This window comes from Zychaea mexicana (assembly GCF_025766255.1).
Source record: "Zychaea mexicana strain RSA 1403 chromosome Unknown BDB00scaffold_73, whole genome shotgun sequence".
In the NCBI taxonomy this organism is placed as follows: domain Eukaryota; kingdom Fungi; phylum Mucoromycota; class Mucoromycetes; order Mucorales; family Lichtheimiaceae; genus Zychaea; species Zychaea mexicana.
Window position 1 is genome coordinate 177162 of NW_026516736.1, and position 25103 is coordinate 202264.

At 35.3% G+C, this 25103-nt stretch overlaps 4 protein-coding genes across 4 annotated transcripts; 2 read left to right on the plus strand and 2 right to left on the minus strand.

Moving 5' to 3' along the window:
- Positions 1 to 13334: 13334 nt before the first annotated feature.
- Positions 13335 to 14363, plus strand: BDB00DRAFT_941095 (uncharacterized protein; the record flags this gene model as incomplete). Its single annotated transcript, XM_053129359.1, has 3 exons — positions 13335 to 13548; positions 13621 to 13748; positions 13814 to 14363. 3 exons carry the CDS (start codon positions 13335 to 13337, stop codon positions 13964 to 13966), a joined length of 495 nt encoding a protein of 164 aa, XP_052976570.1. The 3' UTR covers positions 13967 to 14363.
- A 2379-nt stretch (positions 14364 to 16742) lies between these two features.
- Positions 16743 to 17228, plus strand: BDB00DRAFT_769137 (uncharacterized protein; the record flags this gene model as incomplete). Its single annotated transcript, XM_053119791.1, has 1 exon — positions 16743 to 17228. One exon carries the CDS (start codon positions 16743 to 16745, stop codon positions 17226 to 17228), a length of 486 nt encoding a protein of 161 aa, XP_052976571.1.
- Positions 17229 to 20849: 3621 nt separating this feature from the next.
- Positions 20850 to 21202, minus strand: BDB00DRAFT_838628 (uncharacterized protein; the record flags this gene model as incomplete). The annotated part of the gene is made up of 2 exons (XM_053124647.1): positions 20850 to 20952; positions 21047 to 21202. Coding segments are annotated over 2 exons (259 nt in total), but the record flags the coding sequence as incomplete, so codon positions are not given.
- Positions 21203 to 24394: 3192 nt separating this feature from the next.
- Positions 24395 to 24944, minus strand: BDB00DRAFT_917860 (uncharacterized protein; the record flags this gene model as incomplete). Its single annotated transcript, XM_053128716.1, has 1 exon — positions 24395 to 24944. A coding segment is annotated over exon 1 (156 nt), but the record flags the coding sequence as incomplete, so codon positions are not given.
- Between the last annotated feature and the right edge of the window lie 159 nt (positions 24945 to 25103).

Consider the following 25103-nt stretch of genomic DNA (forward strand, 5'->3'; position numbering starts at 1 on the left):
CTTGTACCATCTACATAACGACCTCCTCATCGTGATCGAGTCTACGGAGCATTGGGTACGACGAAAGCTCGTTTGCCAACTCATGGTTATGACCGCCATCATAGAAAGAGACTATGTGCCATTGGTTGCTGGTCTGGTTCAAAGGACGAAGGATCATTTCGAATTTGCAACCAAACCGCTGAGAGTCCCTTTGACGAGTGTCGATCTTTTTATCCTTGGATGATGCAATGGCTGTGCCCTCGTCATCTACAATAACCATTTGTCTTGTCGTGGTCTTCTGCTCTTCACATACGCCCTTGTTGACTGGCTCACCATAATGCTTGCAAGCAATCTGGAGCTTCCTCTTATTTCCCGTCTTATTACTTCTAATAATACGCAACGAGACACCATTTTCTTTGCCCCATGCATAGCAGGCACTCTTTGCGGCATCGAATCCATCCCATGCGGTGTTAAGTTCTTCTGGAATGGAGGTCATTGTTTTTGACATTGCGTTTAATGAGCAGTAATGAGGTAGGTAGAAATTTTAATAAATAAAAGCGCGTTTGTATCACTTCAAGTGTTCCTGGATTTTTAAATAATATAACTGTCCGTCCTATGTATACCCATATACAATGATGATAGGTAAAGAGGTGTTTCATATATATTTCTATTTAAGCATATACTTTATGCTGGATCATTTCTTTATTGCAAGCTCGCATAGCTTCAGGAATAAGCTGCATTACTGTAACTTTAATAAAGGATGTGCATGACTAAAATATTTTGCACAATTTTCAGTCAAAAGGGTGTGAGGGGGTGTGCACGAAAGAAATGTCAGCGGGGTGTGTGTAACAGAAATCCTACCTAGGTGTGACTGGGGGTGTGTATGAGGGCGTGTGCAAATAGACCTGCCCAAATGGATAGCCTCTGAAGTTTATAAAAATACAAGTCACATGTTCAAAGGTATGTTGCCGGTAGCGGAGTCAGGAGTGGGATGGGCATGGGGATGTGCCGCTCTGCTCCCAACGAAGCTATGGCTACCCCTCAACGGGAACAACTATCCACTCTATAGATCCCCTATTATATGACACTGTCTGAGGGTGTAGCATGGGTTGAGCAGTGGGTGTGGGCGTGGTTGTTTCAGTGCGCATCCGTCGCATGTGCGTGTCTTCCTTTCGTAGCACTGCTCGGACTTGTGCAATTTTAAGCACCTTGTCCCACCCAAAGTCTGTTTCGTCGATTGCTGTGATAGAATCCCATATCGCTAAACAGCCGTTCACAGGAAGCTGAGTGGACGCCATTCGAATGCACGCGGCGAGCCACGAACACCAGATCCTTGCACTCATGGTTGGCTTGCTCCATCATAGCCCAATATCGCTCCATTGACGGGAATTGCTTAGCCATATTTGCACTGAATGGGTAATCTTGCTCATGGTATCTTTGTATTAACGCCATCATACTCTGGGATTTCTGTCCAATCCACATAGAAAAGTACCGCGCAGCCCACAAGCCAAGCTCGAGAACAGATATGTCTCAGTTTTCGGTGTCTCTGTGAAAAGGATCCAGGAAAGTGTTAATATTGTTGAGACGATAGTTCGGGTTCAGGTACAATGCCAGAAGCAAAAGTGGCTGCTCCCACTGATACCAGCGTCGTTCCAATCGACTGATAAAGGCACTCAACTGTTCTTGCGGCAACGTCTTAACATGATCGTTTGCAACGATGTGCGGGATGATACTCGCAAACTGATGAACAATATGATACAGCCTTGCTTGGTCGCTTTGCAAACAATCGAGGCTGGTGGCAAAAGGCTGGACCATTGATTGCAATCCTTGTACGTGTGCCCAGAGAGTTTCATCCTTAATAATGTTTGCAACCTCAGGTGGCAAGCGAGTATCCATCGTTTCTTCCAAGGACAATACGGTATGCTTTTCAGAAGATATTTATGAATTAATGACTTGTTGCATTAAGTTCGAGTTGACCGTGAATTACTACGAATTAAAATGGGTACATACCTTCAATGCAATCTGTGTATCACATAAGCTTCTGAAAGCGTTGAGATGGCTGTTCCATCGGGTACTTGCAGGTTGTTGCAAGGTAACCCTACGTCGTTGTCGTGCACTGGTCTGGTTGATCTTTAAGTTTTCGGGTCAAATATGGGGAACAGTTGAACGCTTCAATTACCTTGACGGCTTGGGCAACGTAGTCCTTTAGCGAAGTAAAGGCCTTAAACATGTCTGCGATACAAAGATTCATTTGATAGGCAAAACACGGAAGCCAAGCGATATGTTGGTTGACGCGGCGCAATTGTGAACGAGGAGCAGTATATGCACTTGCCGAATCTGTTATGACTGCAATCACCTGGATATTGTTTTCAGGAATCTTTTCGGCGGCATCAATTCTTGTCTTACTTTCCGTTATATTTATACTTTGAAGCTTTTAACATCTTGCCATCAAGGCTCCGCTTTATTATTGCGCAGCTTGCTGCTAGAATATTTTGATCCTTGGAGTATTTATTGCGGTTTGCTTCTTCAACCATCTTGGCTCATGGTATAGGCGAGCAATAAAACTATTGAAGTTGACAGAGGCAAGATGATAATACTGCGCAATACATCATTTATCTCCGCATATGGACTTCATGCTGCCGTCTTTATAAGCTGCGGCCAAGATACACTATGCATAAAAATTGCTGACTGTTTTTAACGATTTCTATACAGATATCATACAAATAACATTATTTATTTAACGTCAAAGAATGTCCTAAGTATAGAATTACTCTTTGACGCCGGAAATCATTTACGACCCGTTTCCGACACCGTCGGAAAAGGGAGCAATCAGAAATGCCAACACTGATCGAGGGTGATACACAACGTATCACCATCACCTCCCTCAACTGCAGAAGGGGGAAGAAAATCCTCTCCTAACCTCGCCATCCTCTAATTTATCATATTCGCTCACTTAGAATCAACCTGATCGCCAAGCTAGAAACACATACCGACTATTCCATCGACCACGAACCTCTTTCATTTCGTCTTCGCGCCTGCTCCAGCACTTTCACTCAGCACTGTGTCCTCGTATCATGCAACTCGACCTACTCAACAATGCCGACTGGTCCCCTCAGGATGGTTGTCTTTTGGTGGCGTGTGTCTCACACCAACAACAACTCTGCTCTGACTTTCATGATCACTTTCTATACGCCCCAGCTGTCGCGACCTCTTGTCCATCTTTTTTCGATTCTTTACATCATTTACTCAACTTTGACCAAGCTCCTCCTCGTCGCAGCATCTTTCTCGGCGACTTCAATTACGATACGATTCATTGGCTTAATTGGATCCATCAACACTAGTACGACCTACAAAAAAGTTAATAGTGTCTACGGGATCCGTGGTACCCTCCTCAGCACCAGCGCCCGAATAGTAAATCACGCACTGGACAATGAAGCTCTCCAGGTCCGCGTAAGCTTGCAATTCTGCTACGGTATCTATGTAAATGAAGCTACACTAGGCATATAAGACAAGACTTTTGTCGGTTCCGGCGTCTCGGGTGCTGCTGCTGGTCGCATGGGTGATATTCCTTGTCCTGTGGCAGACGAGGCGGTCTCGTCTAGGCCCTCCAAAGCAGTGTACTATTGCTGTTACTGTTGTTCAATTGAGATGTTCTCTCCTTGTTATGTGGCACTCATAGTGAGAGTAGCACCTTTTTCCAGTGCAAGTTGACGGTCTGGGTCATGTTTCGCGTTGAAACTGAAGATGACTCATTTGCCTCCACGGTGGATAATGATGCCATAATTATCAGGGACTCGGCCATCTGTGTGCCAACAGCATCAGTGGAGCCAGGAATAGCTAACATCAAATAGAACGCTGCCTTCACTGCGACCAATACGCCAAGTACGAGAGTAGTAAATGGTCCTGACTAGTCAGAAGAGGTTAAGTCCCGATGAGCGTGAATCACAGACACCATCTCGTCTTGAGCGACCTTGGCCCATATCAGGGCAATAAGGAAGAAGGTCTAGATAGAAGGTTTGCGGTGGAGCCATGACTGGGGACTTTTTATGAAATACTAAACCCGCTTCTTTTGTGGGCCACTTCTTAATTCTTTCCCTTTATTCCGCACTTACCCTAATGACTTGGATCGACGAACTTGTGAATGCCTACTTTGACGCAAATCCCATTAATCGCATCAGTTACTCGCATTTTTTATGGCGAAACATTAATACAATAATCGACAAGACTACTGATTTACAATCTTTTGATACCCTTGATGGTCAACTATATCGACGATTCAAAACATCAGCAAGAAGTGGCAAATGGTAAATTTAAAAGAGCGATGATATTTAAATTTTATCTAAATTTGCATAATATTTTTTTTAAAAATTGAATTTTTATAATATATATAAAACTAATATCAAAATGGAAGAGACACATAAAAAATTTACATCAAAAATAAAAAGATCAATTATAATTAATTTTATGATTGAAAACAATATTAAAAATGTTATTATTCTATATGATGAAAAAAATAAACAAATTGATTTTGAAATATCATATAATAATGAAAATGGTCAACAAGAAGAGAAATATCAAGAATATTATAAAATAACAAAAAGAAGAGGAAGTAAAAGAAAAATATACAATAACAATAAAACAAAAAATTTATCAACACCATCTGTTACAGATGATAGTTCATTAGAAGGTAATGCTGTATTAGTAAGTAATGAAAATTATAATAGAGAAAAAAATATTTTGATGAGCTATTAACAGATAATAGTGAAATAGAAGATGATAACAATGATAGTAATAAACGAAGTCTTTCAAATCTTAGTACTCCTGATATTAGTAATACTAAAAAGAAAAGATATAATAATAATAATAAATATAGAAATTTTGAATACAATGGATGCTATGTAAAAGAAGATAGTAATAGAACATATTGTGAATATTGTTTAGAAGATGGTTATTATACAGATGATGGTAATTCAGATGATAATACAGTGAACCCCCGCTTTTTGCAACAGCGGGAATACCGTCAAAAAAGCTGCAAAATCTGAGGATCTGTAAAATGTGAATATGTTACACAAATGGGATCGATAAGCTGGCAAAGTGTAATTAGTATACACCAATTAAAAGAGTGCGGTCCATCATTATAGCTCAGTGATAATATCTACGTATAGCCTAGCTTCTTTTTGCAATCATTACTTCTTCTCTTCTATTCAACTTCTTTTTCATCATGGGCAAAGCCAAATATGAGAAGCTCACTGACGAGCAAAATGACATCATCTACAACTATTACATCCAAAAGGAGAAAGCTAAAGTCAAGATCAGTTTCAAGGATCTAGTTGCTTAGGCTAAAATTGAGTTGAACCTCGAAAATATGCCTCATGTGACGACGATTACAAGAATGATCCAGGGTCGAAAGCAAGACGAACAAAATGGCATCGATCGTCACAGAAAAAAGAAAGACCGAGCAAAGTTTCCAGTATGTGTTCCTATTTGCTTCCAAGTGTATTTTACGACAGAAATAGTAATAAAACAAACTATAATAGCAACTTGAACATGCATTGTACATGTGGATCGAGCAGCGCTACCATGAGCGCTCTCCAATTAACTGGAGATTGATCATTCATGCCGGAAAAGAATTTGCACAGGACATGGGCATTTCTGAGGAACAATTTTGCTTTTCCAATGGATGGGAGAACAGATTCTAGCGTCGTTACCAGCTGAAGGTGCATAAGGTACACGGTGAGGCTTCATCTGCAGATGTTAGCCTAGCTGCTGCCAAACTTCCAGAAGTCCAAGCAAAATGTGCACAGTATGCTCTCAAGGACATTTACAACATGGATGAAACAGCAGTATTCTACTCAAGTGCCCCAACTACTACCATTGCTCCTGCATCCTTCAAGGGCGTTAAGTTGGATAAAACGCGGTTGATACTTGTGTTAACGACCAATGCAGACGGCTCTGACAAATGGTATAACTATCAAGGGGCATATTGGATAATAGAATTTGAGAATCATCCTTTGATCTAGTAGAGTGTTAACCACGATAGTTAAATGATATAATATGCAAGCAGCTAATAATATTACTTACTACAGGTTTCCTTGGTTTATCAGCAAATCCCAAAATCCAGCATGCTTTAAGAAGGTACTTCATCATTATATCCAATAGGTGCATATTTGCTTACATAGTGTTTGTTTGTCTGGTAGAGAGGAAAGGATGGTTATCCAAACATTAGCGTGATGAATTATCGAGCAAATGCCAACGCATGGATGACGCGTGAGATTTTCTATAATTATCTCAAAAAACTAGATAACTCAATGAGGCATCAAAAACGCAAGATCCTTTTGCTGCTGGATAACTTTTCTAGGCACTTTTGTGATTACGAGCCAACCAACGTTGAGCTTTTATATTTGCCACCCAACACGACGTCGATAATGCAGCCATTGGATGCTGGTATAATCAGTAGCTTCAAGGTGCATTTCAAGTATATACAAGAATAAGATCTCATGCATATCATGTAAGGAGGGGTGATTATTTGTATACTAAAGCAGTTAACTTCAGGAATAAGCAATATGAAAAGGCTTACGAGAAAATTAAGTACCGTTTGGAGCAAGGTCTACCAGCAAATGATGGCAATGTTTTCCGTGTGGAAATCATTTTTGGTATGGCTTGGTGTCTTGAGGCTTGGTATAAAGACGTTAAGCCTTCTACAATCGCAAATTGCTTTAAGAAGACAAAGGTGGTAGAGGGTGCAACTAACAGCATTAGCAATGGATCCGTTTGTGAAGATGAAGTAGCCCTAGGTCAGATCAATGATCATTTGAGCCATATATATGGGAGCCATGATCTTCAAAACTTCACTTTTGATGCCGATCCACCTGAGGAAGTAGCAGCTGTTCATCCAGTGCTAACCAATGATGAAATTCTTAAAGCTATGCTTGATAAAGCAGTTGTAGATGCAAATTCGATTGCTGAAGCTGCTAATGATTCTGGAGAGCCTTCTAATGATGCTCCATGTCAATCTCCAAAGTACACAATCAGGAGAAGGCTCGGATGGTGGAAAAAGTCATCGAGATTTTGATTGATCCAGAACATCAAGAGATCAAAGATCAGCTTCGAAAAATTCGTGACAATTTTCGTAGAAAAAGTCAGTCAAAGCAATCAGCAATCACAACTTTCTTTATTTAGTTTAAAACCTCTTATATAATAGAATATATTAGTGTATCTCTTTTGTCACTGGTTTGGGTCTCACCGTCTCCGAAGTTTGAGGCTAATAAGGCCGAAGCAGGAAATTGCAGGTCCCGATTTCTGAGTTGCAATCTACAAAAACTGAGGAATCTGCAATTTTACTAAGTGTTGAGCGGGAATCTGCTCCAAAAAGTTGCAAAAAGCAGGGATCTGCAATAATCGGGGGTGCAAAAAGCGGGGGTTCACTGTAATTCAGATGATAGCAATTCAGATGATGATAAAGAAGATAATGATAGCAATAACATTAATAAAAATTTTCAAAGAGATGAATATTGTTTACAATTATTATACAATATATTAATGTATGAAAAGAAATTATTAAGTGAAAATAATACCAATAAATTAAAAAATGTGGATATAATATTTGATAGAATAAAGAGTATTTTTATTGATCTTGGATTTTCGTTTGATTTTCATTATAATACATAATAACTGTTTTTAACATTTCAAACAAATTATGATGATATCTTTTTCTAAAAGCATAATCTAAAAAATACAATGTATATAGCTCAGAATCTTTTTTTATATTGGGCATATGTTTTCTTAAATACATCCAAAAACCTTCCATACTGTTAGTATGTATTGTTGAATCATTTGGATCCATAAAATATTTTGAATGATCAACTGCTTTATGAATATATCCCATCTTGTTTAAGCTTGTATAAGATCGTAAACCATCAGTGATTATAGTTGTTCCTTGATAAACTTGATCCTTGATTATTGGTAATAATGTTGACATTTTTCGATTTTGAACAGGCACCAAAAAGAACAGATTTGAATTTCTTTGATAACCGCCTAATATCCACATATGTTTTCTGTATCGTTTATGCTTTGCAGTAGTAATTTTTGTTTCGCCAAAACAGCATTCGTCGATTTCAACAATTTCATCTTGTCCACCAATTACATTTTTCTATAACTCTTGATTATTAAGGATCTATATGTTTATCGCAAAGCGTATTTTTGAATATAATCATGTAACTGTTTCATCATCGATTCCCATTTGTAGAGACACTTTTATAGGAGAAGGATCTATATAAAAAACAAATTAATATTATATATGTTATATTATAAAAGATACATACCAATCATTCATTGACGTGATAGTTCTACTATTTGTATTGGTCGTAGATTTGTTTTTTCAAATAATGTTTCGGCAAATACACCTTTTCTAATATTATCTGGATAACAATAAAATCGATATCTTTGATAATATTTTCCAATGGATAATGGTTTTTTGCATTTTCTACAAATAAAAGGTTTTATAAGTCCTTGCTTTTATAAATAGATTATAGCTTGTTCTTCGTCATAAAGTGTTCAAAATAGTGTTTCATTTGATTTAAACATTTTGATAAAGAAAAAGAAAAGAAGTGTTTTATGAAAAATCAAAAAAAAAATTTATATAACTTTATATATTTTGTGTAACTTACCAAAGAACGCCTGTAACCAAAATATCCCTACCAACAAAAGCATCTAATACAGCATTAAGACGCGTAGGAAACAAGTCTTTTTGCGATGACGCACAAGTGGAATTCCAAAAAAAAACGTTTGGAGGCAGAGCAAGCTTCAGTGGCTAATGAATTTGTGGATATGGCAACTAATCTTATAAAGGATGCTGGTCAAACAGCTGCAACTGCAATTCAAGGGAACATCAATAAACGCAAACGTCGTGGAATCTCAAGCAATATTGGTATGCCACTACAACGACAACGAACACAGTAAATTCAACAACAAACTCAATAAGGAGATCAGCAGGATCAGGGCGTTATTGATTCAACAGAGGATCCGTTCATCGATTTGACGCTGGGGGATCACATTCGATCGGCAATTATAAAGTTCAAGTTGTCATATATCTATATCCACGATTTACACAAGCAAAAGTAAGTTGGATATACATTAGATTAATACATTTGTTTGTTTATTACATAATATACAAACAAAAAGTCTATTGTATTACGGCATAGTTGACTTGATTCCAATGTCATCAACCAAGCTATATCAAACAGTTGACGAAAGCGACGTTGAAGATATCAAGGCTGTCAATAGGAGAAGTAATCGTCGTATGGAAGCAGCAACGGATGTAGACCTAGAAAAAGCGAAAGAGTTCGTCGAAAAGATAATGCGAGAAGTGGTAAGGATAAAAAAAATTAGATGATGGGTGTGAGGTAGTAGCGTTGTATACGAGCTGTGTTATTTATGATGATGGAATTGAACGTATGGGTTTCCAAACGACATGTTCTAATGCTCAGCTATTGTGAGAGTTAAACATAAATCTGATGATTACAAAAAATTCTTAATTTTTTTATCATCTATAATATTTATATAGTTAATATAAATAATTTTTATTATATGATTATAAGAAAAATAAAACAAATTGTTTTCTATTTCTGTTCCTTCTCCTCCTCCTCCTCCTCCTCAAAATAATAACAATAACAATAATAACAACAAACCCTTAACAGGCTTTTTATGTTCTTATTTATATATAGTAAAAAACAACTTAAATCGTTGATTTTTATGTTTTTAAAATTTATTTTTTAAATTTTATTTTAATCACATAATATAAATGATTATATAATCATTTATAATTATCATGTGAATATTTAAAATAAATAAAAAATTACAATTTTTAAAATTAACTAGCGGTCCTTCCTCGCTTCGCTCGGATGAATGAGCCCCTCTGCTTCGCTCCGTGTCATTCAACAGAAATGCATCGCAAGGGGGTTCCCCCCTTGACCCCCAAGTGGGGGGCAAGCCCCCCAAACCCCCCTGTCAAGCGAGGTTGGATCAATGTTTTGGTATAGATGCTTATTATCTGTTTTCAAAAACAAAAGCAAGATCATTGTGCAGTGCGAAGTAGTCTATCATAGAAAGTCGTCAAAGTTGGATACTTAACTATCTCCAGTTTAGAATGCAATGTGAAAAGAAGTGTTGACAAAGATGATGTAGTGATATTGATAGAAAGAGAATAGGCGAGAAAAAAAGAGAATAGGCAATATAAAAAAAGAGAATGGGCGATGTAAAAATAGAGTAGGTGACAAAAAGAATTATAGAAGAACTTTGTGAAAAACAACATTTCTTGTGCTTTGGCCTTGCTGACCCACGATACGTGAGTTCTCAGGATCTAACATGATTCTGATGGATGAAGGGGTGCGGACGCGCGACATGGCTACATAGAGTAGACCATGCGTGAACGGAGGTTCAGGCAAGTAGAGGCCGACAGTGTTGAAAGTTTGACCCTGTGCCTTATTGAGGGTCATAGTGAATGCCAGGCGAACAGTGAATTGGATGCGTTTGAAGAGAATGGGTGAGCGTGTTTGCGATGGTGTGAGTGTTATGTGAGGGATTAAGACAATGTTGCCAGCATGAGGTCCAGTGGCTATTTCAGCTTCAAGTACATATCTTTGAAAAGAGCGTACAATCAGCCATGTCCTGTTGCAGAGACCACTTTGGGTGTGTAAGTTTCTCAAAAGCATAATTGGGCAACCGACTTTGAGTTTTAGCAAGTGTGGTGGGAGGTCGGATGGATTCATGGAATTGAGCAGCTCTGGTAGGTATATGATTTGATCCTCTGGTGATAAAGAGAGAGAGAAAAAGTTTTATGCAGCATTTAATATTTACACACTCTGTTGTGCTTACAGCTTTATTCTACGTCGGAGGTAAACAGTGGAGCCACATTTTGATTGCTTGAATGCTAGAAGACAATGCTGTAATGGTTACACGGTCGCCATGGCGACGAAAAAGCGTTATGGACAGATGGACATATCGAACACGTAAAGAGACTGTGAAGGAAAGAAAGGAGGAGGAGATTGAAAAGATTTCCTTTTTTATGAGTTATAAATCGTAAAACTGAAGGATTTTAATAAATAGATAATGTTAATTTTTGAAAGATTAAAAATATTATATATTTTTTTCTTTCTGAAAAACATAATTTGTGTTACAAATAATTGTTTTTTAATATATATAAATAAGAACATAAAAAGCCTATTAAGGATTTGTTATTATTATTGTTATTGTTATTTATTTTGAGGAGGAGGAGGAGGAGGAACAGAAATAGAAAACAATTTGTTTTATTTTTCTTATAATCATATAATAAAAATTATTTATATTAACTATATAAATATTATAGATGATAAAAAAATTAAGAATTTTTTGTAATCATCAGATTTATGTTTAACTCTCTAGATGAATATTATAAATATTCATCAATACTTTATGCTAATTTATATAGAAAAGGTATTCCTTTTCTATAAGAGGTTTAATCAATAATTTAGTGATTACAAAAAATTCTTAAATTTTTATCAATCACTAGATTATTAAAATTGTATATATTTCTTTATATTTATTTAAATATTAATTATGTTATAAATCTATTATGCCATAACACACTTCTACTTCTGCCATAATGTTCATTAGAAAGGTAAAGTAACACTTAACCCTTTCTAAATGAACAACAACAACAACAAACAACAACATTGACATGTTCTTGTTTTTTCCTAATGGTAGAAAATACTCAAAATTATTATTTTGATGTATTTTCACAATATTAGAAAATAAAAACTTTATTTCTTAGATATTCAAAGAAAAGGATAAATACAGATATTTATCTCTTTTTTTAAAAAATAGTTTATTGATAGAAATTACCCGGAAAGGGTTAAAAGCTTGCAGTGGCGAGCTAATTTCTATCTAATAAATCTATTTTTAGAAATAAAAATAATAAGGATAACAAAATTATCTCTTATTATTTTAATTTAAACTCAGAACATAAAATATTCTAAAAAGAATATTCTATTCTTTTTGAGTTTAAATCTAAAAATAGAAAAAACAAATTGTTTTTCTATTTTTAAGAAAAGAGATAAATATTTGTATTTATCCTTTTCTTTGAATATCTAAAAAATAAAGTTTTTATTTTTTGATATTCTGAAAATACATCAAAATAATAATTTTGAGTATTTTCTACCATTAGGAAAAAACAAGAACATGTCAATGTTGTTGTTTATTGTTTGTTGTTTGTTGTTGTTGTTGTTGTTCATTTAGAAAGGGTTAAGTATTACTTTACCTTTCTAATGAACATTATGGCAGAAGTAGAAGTGTGTTATGGCATAATAGATTTATAACATAATTAATATTTAAATAAATATAAAGAAATATATACAATTTTAATAATCTAGTAATTGATAAAAATTTAAGAATTTTTTGTAATCACCAAATTATTGATTAAACCTCTTTAAATACAGACCGATATTCAGTCGTTGCGGTTGTCAATCAAATCAGCAAATCATCACGTCAAGGAAAATGAGGGTACATCAAGATCTTGGCAAAAGAAAGTGATCAAAGTGCTGAAAGAATAGTAAGTACTTTTAGCAGTACTATTATTCCTTTTTGTATTGATGTACAGTGGACCCCGTTTAATGTCAACCCCTTTAATGTCAACCCCTGATATGGTCAACCTTTTTCTGAGAACCTCACATTTTAGCAGAGATAAATTTCAACTTCTACATAAGGTCAGTGTCAACACCTTGGCCAGGGTTGACTTCTTATTGAGGTCAAACATATCTAATCAAAAGAGTTTATTTCATTGTTGGTTGAAAATATATTGTTCAGGAACGACTCTGTTGCATACATACACTGTGTCAGGGTGTGCTGGTTTTATATTTTATTATACGGTTAAACTTTGTGCCACCCCCTTGAACGTCAACCCCTGTTAGCGTCAACACTTTCAGCTGTACTTGAGGGTTGATATTAAAGGGGGTCCACTGTAATACTAATGGGCTACAACTTAACAACAGCCGAGATGTATATAATGAAAAGGGATCTTCATCCATGTTAAAAAATCAAGGGGAAATGAACTATATCTCGACTTTCCTTGCACCTATGATCAAGCAGCTTTTAAAGGATATGATAACATTGGTTTCATGTGGTATGTAACTATCCGATTATTCCATTCTTTATTGATACTTAGAATTCATATTTTGACATAATCATTACTTTTCATTATTTGTTATAGGGGTGATGCAGCTCTTGCTGCATCGAAAGAAGAAGAACATGCTGCACAAACGGATGACGAAACCAGATTGAGAGGAAAAATTCCTGATGGAGTGTTTACATTGAAAGATTATTACATGGATTTTTCACTTGTCGAGATCAGTGGACCTCCCAACGCCAACAACCATTCGCATCATATTGGGGACAGGAATAAGCTGGCAAAGGCTTTAAAACAACAGTTGAAGAAGATTCGAAGAACAATCACTGACGGAGATGTTGAACTATATGAAGCAATCAAACTCTTTGAAGTTCAAGTGTATGGTAAATATCAGAGTGATATGTATGTTCAAGGTAATTCGAATGCCCCTGAGATAATACTGATCGTGTAATGATACACATAACTCTATGTTTACTCATTAGCAGAACCGGTACGAGGTGTTTATGTATTTGATCAAGTGATGGTAATCCAATTGCTATGTCCTATTGGCATGATAACAACGTTCATGCCCAAGTTAGTAAAAGATCTATGGAAACTGAAGGTATCATATAAAGGAAAAATTCTCTCATTATTCTGCGTCTATTTTGTGCTCATTTTTTACTAAACACAAATGAACAGCAATTTATCATTAGTAGCTCTCTTACCGTTACGGATTATTTGAATAGTGATGGAGGGAACAACAGCAGCGACTGTTCGACTGATTCAAGAGATATAGTCTATATTTCACCTACCAAGAGATCCAGGAAGAAACGGGTTGAAACTTCGTCATGAATACGTGGTTTATTAAGGATTGATAGGATATGGCAGCAAAGATTAGGAGAATGTATAATTTTAGCGCTCCAATTATATGTCACATTCATCAATAATATAGTTTCTTTCGTTGCGTTTATATACCGCTCTTACATGTAACTATCCATCGTCGTCACTGTTTTTAAATGTTCCAAGCGTGCCACAGCCTATGTTTGTATACTGAGTATGGTAATACTTTTGTTTTAAAGAAATTTCCTGTCTCTGTGTCTCTTTACAGTAGCCGTGGCAGTCCGTCGACGTAAATAGCATGGCTATTTGAGAAACCAGTGGGGGAAGCTACTCTGGAGATGGAGCGGGCGCCAGCAATATTTTCGACAAATAAACAATTCGCACGGACGTTGATACACTGCCGAGTCTGAATCCAGCATTATTAGCATGTGTTTATCCCACAACAGGCAGTCCCACTGACGCCCTCATATCTAGTAGGGCCTCGCCTCCAAGCAGTCTAAAAACAAACCTGGATGCAGCATTTGCATCAACGATCTATGGACGCTGAGGCAAATATCAGGCCAAGTTCGGATTCTTTTCAGAGACTTTCCTCGAAAACGGACTGACTTATGGTGCATACTGACTTGAATCGTTAATATATTTGAAATACCGACCCAAAAAAAGAAAGTGTATCAGAGTTGTCCAAAGTGAATTTTCTGAGATTCTGACCAGCAAGATGTGTTTAATAGCATATTATTATGAAAAAAGGTGTTTTGGAGAGCTCTGATAGCCATCAAAGTTTTATTGGAATATGAAAATTTACTATGTAGACCCAAGATTTCGATAAGGTGGGAGGGGTAGATCAGTGAGGTGATGTAGGCTAGTACAGTCTGTGTAACATTGCATTAGTCATGGTTACACAAACACGTTATCCTCATTATCATACTGCTTTTTCACAAGGGTTGTGTTTCCTTCATTGATACTCACTCATCGTAGTGAAGCTACACTACTTTGAGATTGATCCAAATAACTCAACCCACTCCGCCATCTTCGTAACCATTAAAATGCAGTAGAGAGAACACCACACACATGGATGAATCAAATATTACATAATTAGCACCATATTGATAATCTCTCAAACATGGATCACAATTGAGAATGACTCAGGACCAACTATTATCAATACTTCGTTGAAATATAATATCGATAATCTCTCAAACATGAATCAGAATCGAGGATAACTCAGTACCAACCATTGTCAGTACTTCGTTTCAATCTACAGACACTGTTCATAAGGACACTTGTAGGCAAGTGTTTGGAATAACTACCGTTATTCTAGGGTTTCGACTACCGTCTCAATGACCAGCTACACCTTCAAAAAAATCAAAGATTTTTTCTCGGACCACCCCCATCATATAATGATCATTATCTTTTATTTAAAAATAAAATTTAAAAATTAAATTATATTTTAAAAATAAAAAATATTATAATCAACAAATTATTAAACAGTCTTCTACATTATCTGAGTTGAGCGAAGTGTACCTATCAAAGAGCGGATATCATACGTCGATACTACAACCGTTGCTTTCGTTATATCCAAGCATACAAGGATATGAAAGACGATCGTGAAGCTGCCAAGATCGTAGAGAAATTTACTTCTAGAAGTTACAAATCCCACCGCAGAATTATTGTAAGTGATTAGTTTGTATTTTTACCTCCGTTATTTCTGACTTTCATAAGTAAATGAGTATAGCTATCGATTATGTAATTCCCTGACTAGTGCAAACATAGAGTATGATATATGAAGAAACATATCGGGTGTTTTGGGTGTTAATCTAGCCGCGGTGTTTCAAAAATTCTCAATTTTCGACAGCTCATGGTTTAAGTCAGTATGCACCATAACAATGTCTTACTTATTTTCTTCGTTTAAGACTATTGAAGCCTAAATTAATAAAGCATCTTCTTAGATGTTCTCAAACTAATCTGTAGGCTATTATAAAACAAGGTAAGAATGCTTAGTTGCTTGTTTGAAATTTGAAAAAAGCTCTCTTTAGTGACTAATCTCTTTTTAAATTAATAGTCATGATGGTGCTATAAGTGCTTTTATTGGAGACTGTCTGTAAGTATACGTTTATTCCTTTAGGGTATGGGCTGTTAAACGACATGGAAATCGCTGATATATGTTTCTGTTAAACCATAGGCTATATGAAGTACGCGCCGATTTATACTGCTCATATCTTTGGTAAGTTGAAAATGATGACGCGTTGACAAAACCTATATAAGCTATTAAGGCTAATCATCATCTTTTTAAAAGCAATACTAAAATGGCATAACCTCAGGTAACAGATTCACTACTGTTTTTTAAAATCCTTTTTGCAAGCTTGAAAGCGTCATCGATTATTTTATTAGCGTGTTTAGTTATGTAGTATCCATAAAATTTAGCCCATAATTATTTTCAATAAAGGTTTTTTTTACACTAATCCTATTCCAAAATGCAAAGCCTCATCATCTGCATCTCATCGTAAATGAATGGGGGGTGGGGGGACCTGGTTCTTTTTCTGCTGTCCCAATATAGTATCTGCATGCGATAACTCAAAAAGGCAACTGGTTTCCTCTTTTTTTTTTGCATGGGTGTGTATGGTTGGACTACAATTCTGTATTTTCTTAACTTTTGTTTTTGTGATACTAGGTAACGCCTTTTGTTCACCTCTGCTGGTATCATCTGGGTTTCAAATAACTCCTTATTCTTTGCTTTGATACCAGGTAATGCTTCTTTTTCACCTCTACTGGTATCAGCGTGTTACTCGCAATGGCTGCTCCGGTTCATTCTCAAGAGCTTCATTCTTTTCTCCTGCCACACAAACACCGACCTGGAACAGATCTTATGTCTAAACATGTCTTACTGGATCCTACTGTCATGGGCATAGTGATCGATACAGTAGTCAGTCCTGAAGCAAAAAAACAATACTCACCTTGGCCAACCGAATGGGTAGATGGAAATAGATCAGACGTCTTGTATATTCCCAACACCCACAATGACGAGCTCCATCCCATTATCGTTGAAGTACAACACACGGTGAATAACGATTTTATCCTCAGGCTCATGTCGTATGCGATCTCAGCTTATCGAGAACATAACAAGCGGCCTCTAATCGTAATAACTTTTGCTGTCTCATCCATCAAATATGAAGTCACTAAGAAAACAATACGCAACAAAAGGCACCCGTTTCTGCTACAATATCCTAGTCAACCTTGGGCTCATAGGTGCTACCTTATAGATAATCATTCGATATAACCAAACGAATTTTATTCTCAGTTTTCTATATAAGCCAAATAAGCTCCAAATACTCAGGTCACCTGGTTCACTTCTTGTGCCCAATAAAGAGAAACAATGGTATTAGGGGGTAATGGGATTAATATGAAACAGTTATTTATATATCCTCCTTTAGAAGGAAAGAATACAAACATACTTCTTTCCTTCTAGATAGGGTCTTATTCAGACATACCTTTTTGAGGTGGATTCTATAAGTATCATATTTAATGAGAAACTAAATGTCTTTATTTTTTGAAAAAAAAATTTTGTTATTTAATTGATGCTATCTAATTTTATTAATTATTAAAAAAAATGTTTACAAAAATGTCTTTTAAGATTTTAGCGATCGCCCCATTCCCCCTTCATATCCTGCGATTAACTTTAAACTTAGTTTGGGTTATTTCTAGTTATTGGTTTAAAATACTTATTTATGGATGTAATAGATTATTACAAACTTATAATTCTTTATTACAGAATAATATTCTATCCATTATTAAGTTTATTAAACATAAGTATTACTATTCTACAGATAAAAATCATTTTAGATTTGCATCTATATTTTTAATTCCTAATATTCTAGTTGATTCTATTCATCTTTATTTTTTTAGAATTTATTCACTTCTTAAATGATAATCTTTCTAACATTTTTACAGGCTCTTTAGGTTTAGTATTACTAGGTTTATTAATTTATATAAGTTCTGCCCCTAATTCATCTAATACAAATCCTTCATCAAAAAATACTTTTAATGTTAATTTTGGAGATGGAGGTGTAGGGTCAAATAATCATCCATCAAATAGTAATTCTAATAATAATAAACCAATTACTTCTCCTGGAGTTGCTGCAGGAATTATTTCTGGAACAACAATAACTGCTGCAGTTAAAATTGCAAAAACAAATCCTAGAAATAGATTGTTTTTAGGTGTTGTTGGTACTATTAGTGATTTTGCTACTTATGGATTAGGTGAAATGATGAATCATAACTATGAAGAAAGAAGAAAATGAGAGAAATGTGTGAAAGAATGTATTATCACTCTATTGAAAGATCTAGTAGTCCTCCACCAGATGGAAACTTCAAAATTAATTCTCCAAATGAAAATAGTAATAATTTTGTAGAATTGATTTCAAAATTCATTGAAAATCCACAAGATGTATTTAATTTATTAAATGGATATTTTAGAGGTAGTGATAGAAATCCTACTCCTATTTTAATTTTATGTATTTGTCTATTTACATTTATTGGAATTCTTGGTTGTTTCTTTTTAATTATAGGTATGTTAAGTAAACTAATTAAAATTGAAGAACGAGAATTTATTAAGAATAGACCTTTATTACATAAATTAGTTTGCCTTATTATTTCCTTAAGAGATTGGAATAATTTTGTATTATTAATAATTATGTTATTATGTCATATTGGAATTTTAGTTATTTGCTATTATTTAAACGAATCATTCTGGGTTGATGATTCATATAAAAGATTATTATTATTATTTTATAATAATAATAAATAATCTCCCATGATATCAATATTTATAATTATTATTTTATAAAATTCTCCCCCGTACAGGATTTTTCATCTCCTAGCAGACGTTTGAACTTTTATTTAGGCAGAAGGGATTCAATTTTAGGCAGAGTAGATATGAATATTAATCTGAGTAGACATGAATAAAAGTTAATCTGGATATGAATAATAATTGATCTGGACATGAATGAAAATCGAGCTGGACATGAATGAAAATCGAGCTGGACATGAATGAAAATTGATCTAGACATAAATGAAAATCGAGCTGGACATGAATATAAATTGACCTGGACATGAATGAAAATCGATCTAGACATGAATGAAAATCGAGCTGGACATAAATATAAATTGACCTGGACATGAATAAAGATCGATCTGGACATGGATATAAAACGATCTGGACATGAATATAAATTGACCTGGACATGAATATAAATCGATCTGGACATGAGTAAAATCAATCTGGACAAAATATAAATCAATCTATACATGAATGAAATTCGTTCTGGACAAGAATAATAATCAATCTAAACATGAATAATAGACAACTTGAACATAATAACAGTCAAACTGGACATTGTTTTAGTCAACTAAGACATAATAAAAGTTGAAGTAGATAATATATTAAGTGTAGCAGAGCAGAATATTTGAGTACTTAAGATTTTCAATTCAAGTCAAGACATAATAGAAGTTAAGCAGTACAAAGCCAATGTCAAGATATAGTAGTATGGCTGGTTCACTTGTGACAAAAAGCTTGTAGGCTAATATACAGGAAATGGCAAGGGTGCGTCAGAGACTCACTACTGTACGCATAAACCTATTTTGCTGCTGTGGGAACAGGGCCTGAGCGTTTCCCCTCCATTCGATTTACCCGGGTTGAGTTTAACACAGACTGGAGGCTGGAGGCTGAGGTAGGTGGAAAGTGTGGGGTTTGTTAGCAGTAGCAGGGAGGAAAAACACAACAACCAAAGATCTCATTACCATTCGCCACAGCAAATCAACAGCTTCGACGCACACTTGTAAATGGCTCCTACTCTCTTCACGATGAATAAAAAACAAAGAAAACAAAACGGCACAATCCACGGATTTATTGAAAAACGAAATGAAGGTAACTGTTTTCTTAAAAAAAGCATGTGCTCATGATTTATAAGGAGTAGACCGCCGTTACTGCTGCTTAAAAAAACGCTGGGTAAGTGAACAAGGGAAGGAAAAGGTTATCAGTTATGCTTGAGGTATAGCTTTAGTGGAGATATGCCCATTTAGAATTACTGCTTCTTTCTCTTTTTCTCTGTATATACGTGATGCACCATCTTGCACCAATCCAACGTCAAACTTACGTGCGTAATACAACATCGTCCTCTACCTGCACAAACGATTCGTACTCACAATAAGAACGACGCAACAATCTTCTTCTCTATTACTCAAACACAATCATATACAACATGGCTCTGATCCGCCATTGACTTGTAAAATATACAGCCTGACGTACTCACCTTTCACTATCATGTACGCCCATATTACACGATGACGACTATGACGCCGGTCTTTTGTTTTAATACTTGTATGCTCAAGCACATCATCATCGTAATGACAGTCGTCTCTTTCTTTGCTGTTTGTATACACATCAACGCAATGATAATTATATTTCTATGATGAATACACACCACCACAACTATAACCCTCCTCTGCAATTCGCTGTACTCGCACATATACGATGGCAACGACGATTACCTTTTTCTTTTTGCATATGCCAACACGAACATTGCCGGTCTTGATGGATAAGGTATATGCTGATGGGTGGTATGTAGGGTTTTATTATTGTTACTGTAGATATTATGGTTGGGATGAAAAAAATAAAAGTAAAAGATCATACATTATGTAGTCATTATGTTTCAGTTGTCTGCATAAACGGGTGTGAGATGGTATTTCATATTATTACAAGTGCTTCTATAAAAACTATAAATATAGCTCTGAGCGGTGATGATAATATGGCAGGGACAAAGAAGAAAACGCGTTTGTTGTTATGAAGGAGGAAGTTTTTTGCTATTACAACAGCAACTTTATTTGTTGTTATTAACAACAACTAGGGATCCGTATCAGAACCGTAGAACCGGAACCGAACCGAACCGAAACCGAGAAAATACGGTTTGGTTCCTGTCAAGAACCGAACTGGAACCGAACCGGTTCTGTATAAGTAGAACCGAAGAACCGAGAGGCAGAAGATTGCATTTAGCGATTTTGGTAATTAGTATTAAGTAGGCTATAATGGAAGTTACGAACAATGTTATTCCGAAAAGACCACGAAGTAGTGTATTTGCAAGCCATACTTTATTGAAAAACTTAACAAAACCTGCAAAAGCAGAAGGGAGTGAAAAATAGTAAAGAAGAGAAGGAAACAACACTTCTTCTGATGGCAGCTTGCTTTCTCTGTCCATGACGCACATCATTACTTGTTCCTCTACTTTGCTACCCACAATGCATTTTTCTCCATGACGTACTACTTTACTAGATTTATCATGGCTTCTTGATCAGTTTTATCAAGTTTGTGCATTCCGTTTGAGATTGCGCATTCTGGGGCTCATAACAGAATTATCTTACCCATTCACCCTTTGCCTTTTATGAGACACTATACACTATACACACGTAGAGACACAGCAGCTGTATGTACTGGCGGTTGTGGTTCAATTCCTCCAATGTTACAATAACATATTGTACTAGTAATACTAAGTCGCTCTAAGTAAGTACTATAAGCTCTACTTTTTTTTGTAAAAACTGTGCTTTCATCTTTTAACCTTGCAATGACCCACATCGTATAAAAAATGTTTACATTCTGTTTCTCTTATTCAATTTGAAATCGCTGTTCAATGTATAACAGTAAACTATTCTTTTTTACTGCAGTATTCAAATATACCGCGACATTTGAACACACACATCAGCTTTCATTTAAAGATACCGAATCTTGCCTTTTTTATATATATGATGGGTTCGGTTCTTCGGTTCAATTCTTCGGTTCTACGGTTCTCGTCGGTTCTAGTCGGTTCGGTTCTTGCTTTAGATGGTTCGGTTCGGTTCCCTTCAAGAACCGAACCGAACCGGACCGTGCGGATCCCTAACAACAACTATGAACAACCGACAAGTTAGTACCCTTGACGTCATTCGCTACGCTCTCTCTCACTCGACTGTACGTGGAGTTCTTGCACTCATTCCTAATAAAATCGTGTGCGTTCCTCCTGCTGGATGTCAGATCTTCAAGGATCGCATCTCGGAATTGTGTGGCTACAAATAGGTTCACAAACGCGAGACTGTGCATGGCACCAGACGCTCTGCCACGCAATATCAATAATTACAATAACCATCCTTCACCACGAAACAACATCCTTCGCACTTGTATAACTCTTATAGAACCTTTTTTTGTCTTTCTTATATATCGGCCATCATACTTTATTCTCATCCAATCCACATCAACACAAACGGAAAGAAACCCGTCAGTTATCCTTCTTGCTATCTACAGCTCATTCATCCATAAAGACCGGCGATGTTAACATTGTTATATGCAAAAGGAAAAAAGTAATCGCGCCAGGCTGTATGTTTTGCAAGCCAATGGCGGATCAGCGCCATGTTGTATATGATTGTGTATGAGTAATGGAGAAGAAGATTGTTGCGTCGTTCTTATTGTGAGTACGAATCGTTTGTGCAGGTAGAGGACGATGTTGTATTACGCACGCAAGTCTGACGTTAGATTGGTGCAAGATGGTGCATCAAGTATATACAGAGAAAAAGAGAAAGAAGCAGTAATTCTAAATGGGCATATCTCCACTAAAGCTACACCTCAAGCACAACTGATAACCTTTTCCTTCCCTTGTTCACTTACCCAGCGTTTTTTTAAGCAGCAGTAACGGCGGTCTACTCCTTATAAATCATGAGCACATGCTTTTTTTAAGAAAACAGTTACCTTCATTTCGTTTTTCAATAAATCCGTGGATTGTGCCGTTTTGTTTTCCTTGTTTTTTATTCATCGTGAAGAGAGTAGGAGCCATTTACAAGTGTGCGTCGAAGCTGTTGATTTGCTGTGGCGAATGGTAATGAGATCTTTGGTTGTTGTTTTTTTCCTCCCTGCTACTGCTAACAAACCCCACACTTTCCACCTACCTCAGCCTCCAGCCTCCAGTCTGTGTTAAACTCAACCCGGGTAAATCGAATGGAGGGGAAACGCTCAGGCCCTGTTCCCACAGCAGCAAAATAGGTTTATGCGTACAGTAGTGAGTCTCTGACGCACCCTTGCCATTTCCTGTATATTAGCCTACAAGCTTTTTGTCACAAGTGAACCAGCCATACTACTATATCTTGACATTGGCTTTGTACTGCTTAACTTCTATTATGTCTTGACTTGAATTGAAAATCTTAAGTACTCAAATATTCTGCTCTGCTACACTTAATATATTATCTACTTCAACTTTTATTATGTCTTAGTTGACTAAAACAATGTCCAGTTTGACTGTTATTATGTTCAAGTTGTCTATTATTCATGTTTAGATTGATTATTATTCTTGTCCAGAACGAATTTCATTCATGTATAGATTGATTTATATTTTGTCCAGATTGATTTTACTCATGTCCAGATCGATTTATATTCATGTCCAGGTCAATTTATATTCATGTCCAGATCGTTTTATATCCATGTCCAGATCGATCTTTATTCATGTCCAGGTCAATTTATATTTATGTCCAGCTCGATTTTCATTCATGTCTAGATCGATTTTCATTCATGTCCAGGTCAATTTATATTCATGTCCAGCTCAATTTTCATTTATGTCTAGATCAATTTTCATTCATATCCAGCTCGATTTTCATTCATGTCCAGCTCGATTTTCATTCATGTCTAGATCGATTTTCATTCATGTCTAGCTCGATTTTCATTTATGTCTAGATCAATTATTATTCATGTCCAGATTAACTTCTATTCATGTCCACTCAGATTAACATTTATGTCCACTCTGCCTAAAATTAAATCCCTTCTGCCTAAATAAAAGTTCAAACATCCGCTAAGAGATGAAAAATCCTGTACTTGTTTAATTTTACTACTTTTTTCTTTAATAGGACTTTTTACAAGAATTTTCTTAGTATTACCTAAAACTTTAGTAGATAATGTTACAGATGTGGATTTCACATATTTTTGACTAGTTAATAATCCTGAAGGAGTAATCCAAACAATAGGAAGGTTTAAATTAAAATTAATAAAACCATATTATTAAAATAGTTAGATAATTCATTTAATTTAGGATGTACAACATATAATGATTTAGGAATAATTTTAGCTAATAACATTAATTCTTTACTTATTATTAAAGTTAATTTATTCTTATCTTAAAGTTTATAAAACATTTTCCCATCAATTTTTTTATATATAGAAAAATGATCTTGAATTAATTGATCATAAATTCCTTTAATCCTAACTCTATATGAAATAGTTATTAAACTTCTTTTTACATTCTTTCTATTTAATACTAAACCCTTTAATCTGGCATACTCTAAATCACATTCCTCTATTTTCTTGATTTCTTCATTAATAGGATTTAACATTAAACTATAAAGATCAATAGGATCATCTTTCATATCAGATTCAACTAAATTAACTTTACTAGCTAGATCAAAATCAGAAATCATTGCAGCTAAATGTTGTACACTATTACATGTTGCATCTAAATAAATTGGTAATCTAGAAATAAAGTTTAATGGATCCTTATTATAACCTTGTAACTCAAAACAAAAAGCTAAAAATAACATAGGTTCATCAGCTTTTCTCCATAATCCTGAATTTAAATCTAAGATTTCTAAAAAATGTTGATCAACCCATTCCAATCTTTTAGTAATAGATAATTTATTTAATCCAAAAGCATTTGCTCCATAAACCTTTAATGAATTTAATCCATTTTCAGATAATACATTACCTTTTTTGAATCATAATAATGATCTTGCTAATTCACCACCTTGGAAATTTAATTCACCCCCTTGGCAATAAACGCTTCCTCTCCAGTCTAAAAAGAAAGTAAAATAAAATTGTTCAACATCTCTATAAAGTTTAGCAATAGTTAAAATTGAATTATTATATAAGAATTTACTATTATGAGATGTAATTTCAAATTCTTTTTCTTTATTATTCTTTTTAATAATCTCACTCATTTCATCTGCCTCCTTATGTAATGTTCTAATAATTAAATCATCATTAAGTAGCAGATTCATTAGAAAAACTAATACTTTAAGATTATTATTGAAACTAATAGATGACATATAATTAACCATTTTAATTGTCATTTTATTTATAAATTTAATATTTAAT